Genomic DNA, 9,659 nt, shown 5'->3' on the forward strand with positions numbered 1-9,659 from the left:
ACATGCCTTCCATTCTACAATCCAAGCAATCTGTCAAAGGCTAACCTTTGTGTAATGCATTGGTATAATGGAACAGGCAAATCAAAGCCTTACTAATCTATTTTAACAACTTTCTTTCCCATAACAATGGTAAAAGAAAGACAAAGCAGAGAGCACTTCAGCTTAATACTGGAATAAATAGGAAGATTCCAGTTTAAACCTCTGTTTTAATTATTGAACAGCTCTCAAAGTTAAATCACTGACCTTTGAGAATGTAGTGTCCAAACAAGTGCTTGTCCTCAAGGCACATTATCTGAGGTGTGTATCCCTTCACATGAAGCTTTTATACTCTGGTTAAAGATGACCAAGAACACTGCAAGCAAAAAGTGAATGAGGTAAGACCGATGATCCTATATATGTGATGATGGCAGTGATGATGATGATGATACTGATGTCAGCATGCAGAGAGGAGCACATGTGTGGGGCCAAAATCTCTATCCCTTAGGCAGGAAACGCTCCCTTCAAGAACTGAGAATGGGGTTTTCTGTCAGTGGACGAGGACAGTCAGACTTCACCACGGGGTGCACCATACCCTAAAAGCATCATACAGAGCATTCCTTCCTTTTGCACTCATCTGGAGTGCCTTGACTAAAGCAGCAAATGTTTAGACAGCTCAGAAGTAGCAATTGTTTAATCTATTTTCAACTTTCCTTAGTACCAACAAGCAGCAGCAGACGAAGTGGGATTTTGCTAGTGGGTGATCAAAATCTCTCTCTAGACCATTGGCAAAGGCACCATAAATCACATTTCCCATAATTGTTGCAAAATGGGGAACTTTTCTGAAGGCAGAATGAAAAGACTAAGGAACATGTCCCAAAATTAAGGTCTCCCTCTTTAAATTAGGTTAAATTGAATATTATTAACAGGGTGTAATTATTCTTACAGAGAACATACTAGTCTGTCACTATATGGTATTTTTGTGCATTGTTTCTTAAGACTGCAAAATGGTGGGGAAGAGATTAAACAGAAGACATAATTTTTTTAGTCACTGCTGGTCAATATTTCTAAAGGAATACTGATCTCTGTATTAAGTTCTCATCAATGACAGAAGCAATTCAAAAGCAAATTATTTACTCATTCTATCACTTTTACCTGTGTAAGTACTTAGCTTACATAGCCCAAGCTTCTGTGCATGACACATTTCTGAATACTAATTCCAAATAAAATGGGCATTAATTTTGCTCCTATTTGAATTTTCTTCCTCAGTCTAATCTCTTTCCTTTAATTCATCTTACGCTCACTTAAACCAGTTGTGTGCAGATTAAATATTAATGTATTTCAGTGGACCTATATTAAAAGACACTATATAGGAGGTACACTCTCATTAAAGGATAAATATAAGCTGGACTTTAAGTAGCATAGTTACCTGAAGGGAAAGAACCAGACTAAATACTTGTTTTTACCAAAAGACTCTCCTACTTGTTCCCTCACATTTTTGCCCTCATCTCACTCTGCTCCAGCTCTGACCCTCTCTGAGGTCACTCAGCTTATTAACCCAGTAGATGACTAACTCTAATTTAAAAAAAAAAAAAAAAAGATTGCTTTGTGCTGAATTAGGGGGTTGTGTTGCCCCAGCTCACCTCCTGTGGCACCAGAGGCCGCTCCTGGGAGTAGAGAGGTACAACTGTGCAGTCACAAGTAGGTGCAGGGACAAATGCGGATGGAGGAGTAGGCATTAAGACCTCTCCTTCTTCTTGGTCCTCAGCTGTTTGACTGGCTCAATAATGTTATTTTTTCCCTTAAGAAGCTGATAGAAAGATTCTGGGTTCTTAATGGCCAACACTGACAAAAGGCTGGAGATCAGGCTATTGCTCCTCTTTGGGCAATGGTCTGGCTAGAGAAATTTACAAAGAGATTTCTGAACTAGGAGAATGCCTATATGCCTATGCCTATATGCCTATCTATGTAAGCAAAATTACAGCTCAGAGAAATAGAAATTGTAGGAAACTTTGTGTAGGAATGCAGGATCACTGGTCCTACCTGAATGACCCCCATGATTTCAAATTTTAACCGTTAGTTTGGGCTTAGGACAGCAATGACATTATTACTAGCACACTTTCTTGCAGACTGGCCACACATTGAAGTTTCATGGTTTTGGTTGGAGTAAGACAGGTCACTGGAAGTTCTTTGTTATATAGCTGCTGTAACTGTATATTCCTTGGTGTAATTGCTGAGAGTAGAAAAAAGAAATTATCACTTTTGCCCAAGTTGCCTTTTTATTATGCTCTTGAAATTTTGGTTAAATTCAGACAAATTTGTGAATTCTGGTCTTTGTCAATGCACTAATGGTTCAAATAGAACAGTATGGAACTCTGTGGGATGCACCAAGTTGTAGTTTTTTTGTCTGCTAGGACATCAAGGGCAGCTATAAACCTCTGCAGACCTTTTGTGACTTTCAGCTGCTCACAATCTACCTACATCAAAATTTCCCTTTGCAGATTCAATTATTTCCACCAGTCATATTGCATAAGAAAATACGAAACCAAACCTGATGCTCTGAATCACAGGGAATTAAGGCACATTTTAAATTGTGTAAAGCTGAGTTAATGTTTCATATGTATAATGATGCTGTGGCTGATATTCCCATTAAATTATTATTTGTAATAGTGCCCAGTAGTCTCCAGGATTGTACTTAATGCTACATAAATACCTATAAATAAAACAAACCAAAACAATAGACATGGTGAAAACCCATTTCCTCCTTTTCCTCCCTCCCCCACCCTGCATCCACTTCTAAGGAAGACTTAGGCAGATGTACTTTTCCTTTCAGGGAACTTCATACAACAAACCTAAAGAATGAAAAGGTGGATTATACTGCTGGCTATTGTAGTCAGCACAGCAGAAGCACAACTGCAGGACGTCTGTACCCAAGGGTATCCTGGCATTCCCGGCAATCCTGGGCACAATGGCATACCTGGTCGTGATGGACGTGATGGTTCAAAAGGTGACAAGGGAGATACAGGTACTATGTTCAAAATAAATTATTTCATGTAGCAAAGGCAATGCCATTAGTTCTCAAAGTTGTCTGTAGTCACTCTGCAACAATGGCTTTATTCTGCCTAGCCTTCAGCAAACAGGTCAGACATCTGTCATTCACTTGTTTGAAGAAAGAAAAAGAAAGACCTAATAATGAAAGCAAGATTGCTAATACTGTGGAGAGGTCAGGTCCATGAGATAAAAACAAAAGAAGAAAGACTTTACCTTCTGGTTTTGGAATACTTTCATGTCTATTTGTAAATTTTAACACCTGTAAACCTACTCCTGCATCTCTAAGATAGCAATTATGTTTCTGTAAAGACCTTCAAGCCCAGTAAGGAAAAACCCCAACAACTGATACCTTGTTCAGCTTAATAAGAAGTATGCAGTGGTAAGATTTATCTTTTTTATCTACCCTTTACAATTGTAGGACTTGCTTCTGAGTGTGCCCACTTGCTTTAACTCAACATTGACTATAGGGAAGTTCAGAAATAGAGACTATTGAAAACTAGTGTAGGATTCATGTCTGCTCTAACAGGATATAAGAGATTTGTGTGTGATACTGAAGGCAGAAGTAATCTTCTCAGCATCCTAAAGCTAGTAATTCCCATAGTACCTTAAGCCTCAGGATAATGATGGCCCTTGTATCCATGCTGGAATATTAAGGGGTGCACAAGACAATACATCTATGGGCATGTGGACATATAACACTTCATCTGAAATGTCACAACCCAGAATACAAATCAAGGCTAAGTTCTGCAAATATGCAGCTTCAAATTCATTCACGAAGTTAGGTGGGAGAACTTTTCCCCAACAGGCTTTTTGGTAGGTCAGCTATTGTGTGGCATCATGCAGGTGGCATTATGGTTAAATGCATAAACCTGTCACAAACACTGTTATTGTGGGCCTGGCTAATTCAGCTGTACAAATCAATCCAGATCAAACTTTTACTTATCAGACAAACCCTTCTACTGTGTGCTAATCTTAAGGATTGTGAATCACAGCCCATTACAGTGGAATATATAATCTAGTACATCAACCAAACTCAGGTTAACAGTCTAAAATAAATTACCTTAACATGTCCTAAAGTGTTCTACTATGTCTTTCAAGCTAGTGGAAGTGTCTGCCTTTAACAGACGAGGTAGCTAAGCTGTGGTGACTCACCTGCTCCACTGGAGAAAGATGTGCCTCTGCAGATAGTGTATGCTGCAGAATCAGGTTTGAGGGTGTTGCTTGATGTGCGGTTCTTGGGTGGCTGTGCTGGCATAAGCAGGATCCCCTACCAGATCCTCTACTACAAAAATTATTTCTATAATTTTTCTCTTTAGAGCAGTGGAAGGTCCGTGTCATTCTAGATACACGGGTCAAGAGTGTGAATTCCTTCCTCAGATCTACCAGCAACATTCACTGCAGTGTTTCACTGCCATTGGCCAAACCCCTGCAGATGTCTCTTCTTGAGAAGGGAGTTCACCATTGTTTCAGTACTAGGCTTCCTGTTCCTGCAAAGCTTCTTGCTGAATGTGACTTCCTCACTCCTTTTCCTGCTGGTATCTTCCACAGATGGAAGCCGCAACACAAGAGGTTTTCACATTGGTGGTCCTGACCAGAGTGTAGCTCCTCTACATATCTCAATAATCCCACCTCTTTATGCCAAGGATGTTCTCTGCCCCAAAAAAGCAGTCCTCAAGTGGAGTTTCTGTGCTCTCTGTCACACTACTCTTTACATTACTGTTTAGCCAAGCTTCAAGAAAGATTAAAGAAGGATTAATCTCAATTTTTCTAGTAAATTAATTGCTTAATAAATTCTGTTTTTCTCTTCTGCTGCAGGTGAAGCAGGACTTCCTGGCAGTCCAGGAAAAGATGGTGCAAATGGAGAGAAAGGTGAACAAGGTCAGAGAGAACTGTTTCAATTTATTATATGTCTATCAGCTGCTGCACTTTTGTTTGTGAGCACTGACCTTGCTATGTACTCTAGCTGTAGCAGAATACCATGAAGGTTAAAAAACTTTTTTTTTCCCAGAAGCAGTAGAGGCTGCACAAATATACTGACTATACAAGAGGAATTTGGCACCTCCAATTATCCAGCTGCCTCTGATGCCCTACAACTCGTTTGCTCAGCCTGTTATCCTCCCTTTCCAATCTCTGACCTTTTCGTCAGCTGCTGATGAAGACATCATATCTGTGCTACCTCAGGAAAATGAGGCTCCTATATTTGTGTGCAACTTCAGGGAAAGGAACTTCTACAATAAATTGTAGAAGACACAAGTTAGGCACCTAAAAATAGAGTATATCCTGTATACTTCACCCGTTTAGCCAACCTATGCATATGCAGCATGTCTCCTGTGCCAGATGGATGAACAGGTGCAGAGGGATTTGTGCATAAAAGCAGGGAGTCAGCCATTGTGGCATCACTTCATTCTGCAGAAATTCAGTAGGTCCCAGTTGCTTGTTCATCCTTAGAGTTGCCAATGTATATATCCAAAAGCATGGAAGCCTGACAGGGGCCGTGTCCAGGTTCTCCAAAATCCCAAAGCTGATCCTGAGAAATAACACAGAATACACATTGCATGGGTGTAATTACAAGCTGCTCTACATCCCTCAGACTTTTCTCCAGTCTATTAGAAATTACTCCAATCCTGGAAGAAGTGTGAGACATGAGGCCACAAATGTTGTTTAAAATTACCATTCTTTAAAATTAGAATTCTTTTCCTGTATCCTTTTCCTGATGGACCTATGCTGCTTTTACCAGAGTCTCACCATACAATCTCACCCGTTTTCACTTTGTTGCTGCTATTAAATACTCTCAGTTTTAAACTGAGAACAGTAAACTGTAAAAACAGCATTATTCCAACCACTAGAAGCCAGAGGTTCTTATGAAGAAATTACCATATTTTCCTGACAGAGTATATGATTATTATGATATTTTTTTGTCTGTCAACTACTAATACGCCCATCATAAGACCTATCCCTTCAAACTCTTGTGCAACCAGAGGATTTTCAAAGGCTGTGAGCTTCAGTCCAAGAGTGGATGACAAATAATGGAGCACGTGGTAGCAAACAGCAAGGACAAAAAGCCTTTAGTTGCACTGCAGTTGCAATCTAGGTAAACTAAGCCAAGTTCAATCACTTAGAAATTACAGAAACACATGGCAAACAAGTTATGAGTCTTCTCCATATAGAAACTTCCTCTGATTAAATAATGAATCATCTCATTCATTTTGTATACTGAAATGTCTAGGCTGAAAACAAATGCCTGGGAAAATGCTTCTTGTGCCTGAGATGTGAGCTGTCAGTGCTCCCATTAGCATGTAGACAAATCACACCACATTGTTGCTGCTCTCAGCCAGGGCATCTGTTTTCTATAACAATAGCAGGTTCTTCAGATGTTATGCTTATCCTGCACTTAAATATATAAGAAATTGTATGTACAGTGAGCACAGTATGTACAGTGGTGATGCACACCTACACATACATGTTTTGTTTTGTTTTTTTTTCACTTAGGAGCCAATGGGACTGTTGAAGAGAAGGGAAACAAAGGAGATAAAGGAGAAAGAGGCCGACCTGGGAAACTGGGACCAAAAGGAATTATAGGGTCAGTGGGTTACAAAGGTCAGAAGGGAGAGCTGGGACTGCCAGGACAAAAGGGTTTAAAAGGAGACATTGGGCCCATAGGTCCAAAAGGGACAAAGGGTGAAATTGGCCATCCTGGAAGAGTTGGTTTCCCAGGGCCTATTGGCCCAACTGGTAATCCAGGTCCTAAAGGCGACATTGGAGATCAGGGGCCACAGGGTAATCCAGGTGTTCAGGGAGAAAGAGGCTTGAAAGGAGACAGAGGAGATAAGGGCAATGTAGGTGCCCCAGGAGTCCTGCCAAGGAGTGCTTTCAGTGTTGGCCTTACAATTGCCACCAAGTTTCCCCCCCCAAATCGCCCGATCAAGTTTGACAAGGTGCTGTATAACAGTCTAAATGACTACAACTCAGGTACTGGCAAGTTCACCTGTAAATATCCTGGTGTTTACTACTTCACCTACCACATCACTGTCTACTCAAGGAACGTCCGAGTAGCTCTAGTTAAAAATGGCATCAAGATGCTGCACACAGTGGACAGGTACCAGAGTGGGGAGGACCAGGCCTCGGGAGCTGCCATCCTGGAGCTGCAGGGAGGAGATGAGGTGTGGCTGCAGGCTCACCAAGGAGAGACTTTCAACGGGCTGTTTGCAGATGGTGATGATGACACCACCTTCTCTGGGTTCCTCCTGTTCAGCACCTCTGACTCATCAGAGCTGCTGCCACCACCTGCCATGTAACTCCACGTGACCCATGAAGGCTGTATGTATCCTTCAGTCCTCCCTAATGAAGTTGTTAGCTGCTGGCCAGTTTCTCCTGGATTCAACAGAAAAGAGAAATTATCAGAGAGGTATGTCAAGAACTGAAAGGGAGATGTAGGACAGCAGGCCAGGTTGGGACCAACCATCTCCCTAACAGCTGAATAATTTTGTTTTGTTACTGCAGCCAGCACAGTAGGAAGGTGCAGGATCACACTGCTTGTATCTGTAGGAAACCAGGCCCTGTCATGTACACAGCTGCTCATTGCACAACTTATTGTGCTGAAGTTTTCACAGCCAGCTGCTCAAGGCTTCAGAGCCACACACTCAGAAGAACTTGAATTAAAAGCCTTCTTGTCCCAGTCACAAGGTACCAGGTGTTTATTTATGAAACTGTCCTAATCTACTGTTGTCAGTTTTGTGCATAAACAGTTCTTAAGGCTGCATTTGCAGGACAGCTCGTTTTAGGAATGGCTTCTACACAACAGAGGACAAATTTAAAAGTCTACAGTGCTGAGCCTGACACATTGATTTGGTCACTTACTGTAGTTACACAGGGGTGAGAGTGCCAGGTCTGAAGGACAAATGTTTTAAAAGACAGTGGAGAAAAAAAAAAAAAAAGATAAAATTTCAAATTCTGGAATCATGATATGTGAGTCCCTGCCATCTTATCAACATCAAGCAGCACTTATTTTCCAAGCCAGTTTATATCCTTCTAGGTGGCACATGTAGATCGACTTGAACTGTAGTTTGCATCCAACCATTTAAAAACCATTTTTAAACTTCGAATTCATGTAGTTTGATACTTTCACGTGGGCTGCTTGATCTGTGACACAAGTAAGTGTTGTTGCAGTTGGGTGGATTTTACAGATTTCAAATATGGTGCTTTGCTCTCTGTGTAGCTGAAGGTCTGAAATAGAGCAAAATAGAGTGATAGAAGGATGTGCCATGTGGATTCTCTGAGGTGGGCAGATAGTCAATGCTGGTGCAAAAATGCAGCAAACGCTGCTGTACTTCAGAATTAGCCAATGCAAAGCAAACAAAACATAATTTTTGATCGACACTAAAGCAGAAATCGAGGAAAAGTGATCAAGAGGTATTTCCTGTGCAACAAAACCTGGATTTCTGTGAATTTTCTCAGATTTTTTTTTTTTAACATTTTTTCCTTTTGCCCCTAAACTCAAAAAGTAACTGTCACTCCCTCCTCTTAAATGTGAATAAAGCAGAGATGCCAATTGACACAGAATCATAGAATGTCTTGGGTTGGAAGAGACCTATAAAGGTCATCTAGTTCAACCCCCCCTAAATAAGCAAGGACATCTCACACTAGAACAGATTGCTCAGAGCCCCACCAAGCCTCACCTTGAATGTCTCCAGGGATGGGGCCTCCACCAGCTGTCTAAGCAACCTATTCCAGTGATGCACCACCCTCATATTAAAGAACTTTTTCCTAATGTTCAAACTACATCTACCCTTCTTTAGCTTGAAACCATTACCCCTTGTCCTATTGTTACATGCCTCAGCGAACAGGTCTTCCCCAGACTTCTTATAGGCCCTTTTCAGTATTGGAAAGTCACTATAAGGTCCCTCCAGAGTCTTCTCTTCTGCAGGCTGAACAACCCCAACTCCCTCAGCCTGTCTTCACAAGAGAGGTGCTCCAGCCCTCTGATGATTTTCGTTGCCCTCCTCTGGACACATTCCAACATGTCCACATCTTCCTTGTGCTGGGGGCACCAGAGCTGGACGCAGTATTCCAGGTGAGGCCTCACCAGGGCAGAGTAGAGGGACAGAATCACCTCTCTCTGTCTGCTGGCCATGTTTCTTTTGATACAGCCCAGGATGGGGTTGGCCTTCTGGGCTGCAGCTGCACATTGGTGGCTCATGTCCAGCTTTGGATCCACTAGTACCCCCAGGTCTTTTTCCACAGGGCTGCTCTCCAGCACATCCTCCCAAGCCTGTACTGATATCTGTGGTTGCCCTGGCAACACGGGTCAGCACGACATTCAGTGCAGATGCAACGCTGGAGCGTAAGGACGGGCCCGTCATCACCCTGAGAGCTGCCCAGGAGGGGAGGAAACACGGACATAACCCCGCAGTTGTTGAAACCTGAGTGCAGATCACACAGCAGGGCGGGTTTCTTCAGGAAAACAGCTGCGCCTTTCAGTGGTGGCTGAATCTCAGTCCGGGAAACACTAGCGCTAACCTAAGCACACAGGCAAAAAACGCTTTAAAGTGGATTTAGGTTTAACTGGAACACATGTAGGCGCGATTTCAGTCGGCGAGGCCCCTCGTCCCACCGCAGCAGATCCCGGCCCGCTC

The 9,659-nt window shown here is 42.2% G+C and overlaps 2 protein-coding genes across 2 annotated transcripts in view; both read left to right on the plus strand.

The window, feature by feature from the left end:
* The first annotated feature begins 2,835 nt into the window (after positions 1 to 2,835).
* On the plus strand, positions 2,836 to 7,322 carry LOC104392499 (complement C1q and tumor necrosis factor-related protein 9A-like). The gene is made up of 3 exons (XM_010001903.1): positions 2,836 to 3,001; positions 4,843 to 4,905; positions 6,517 to 7,322. The coding sequence occupies exons 1-3, from the start codon at positions 2,836 to 2,838 to the stop codon at positions 7,320 to 7,322; spliced, it is 1,035 nt and encodes a 344-aa protein (XP_010000205.1).
* Positions 7,323 to 7,335: 13 nt separating this feature from the next.
* The window catches only part of MIPEP (mitochondrial intermediate peptidase), a 75,160-nt gene continuing 72,836 nt past the window's right edge, over positions 7,336 to 9,659 (plus strand). Inside the window, exon 1 of the mRNA XM_010001904.1 lies at positions 7,336 to 7,432. Coding sequence (XP_010000206.1) covers positions 7,336 to 7,432 — 97 coding nt within the window. The remainder of the gene's footprint in view (positions 7,433 to 9,659) is intronic.

Source organism: Chaetura pelagica, unplaced genomic scaffold (genome assembly GCF_000747805.2).
Source record: "Chaetura pelagica isolate M959 unplaced genomic scaffold, ChaPel_1.0 scaffold247, whole genome shotgun sequence".
Classification (NCBI taxonomy): Eukaryota; Metazoa; Chordata; class Aves; order Apodiformes; family Apodidae; genus Chaetura; species Chaetura pelagica.

What these genes read in the sequence shown, in the direction of transcription:
- LOC104392499 (XM_010001903.1), top strand. Translation starts at nt 2,836, where the DNA reads ATGAAAAGGTGGATTATACTGCTGGCTATTGTAGTCAGCACAGCAGAA. An exon ending in AGGTGACAAGGGAGATACAG is followed by an intron (nt 3,002 to 4,842) that starts GTACTATGTTCA and finishes CTTCTGCTGCAG; the next exon opens with GTGAAGCAGGACTTCCTGGC. An exon ending in TGGAGAGAAAGGTGAACAAG is followed by an intron (nt 4,906 to 6,516) that starts GTCAGAGAGAAC and finishes TTTTTCACTTAG; the next exon opens with GAGCCAATGGGACTGTTGAA.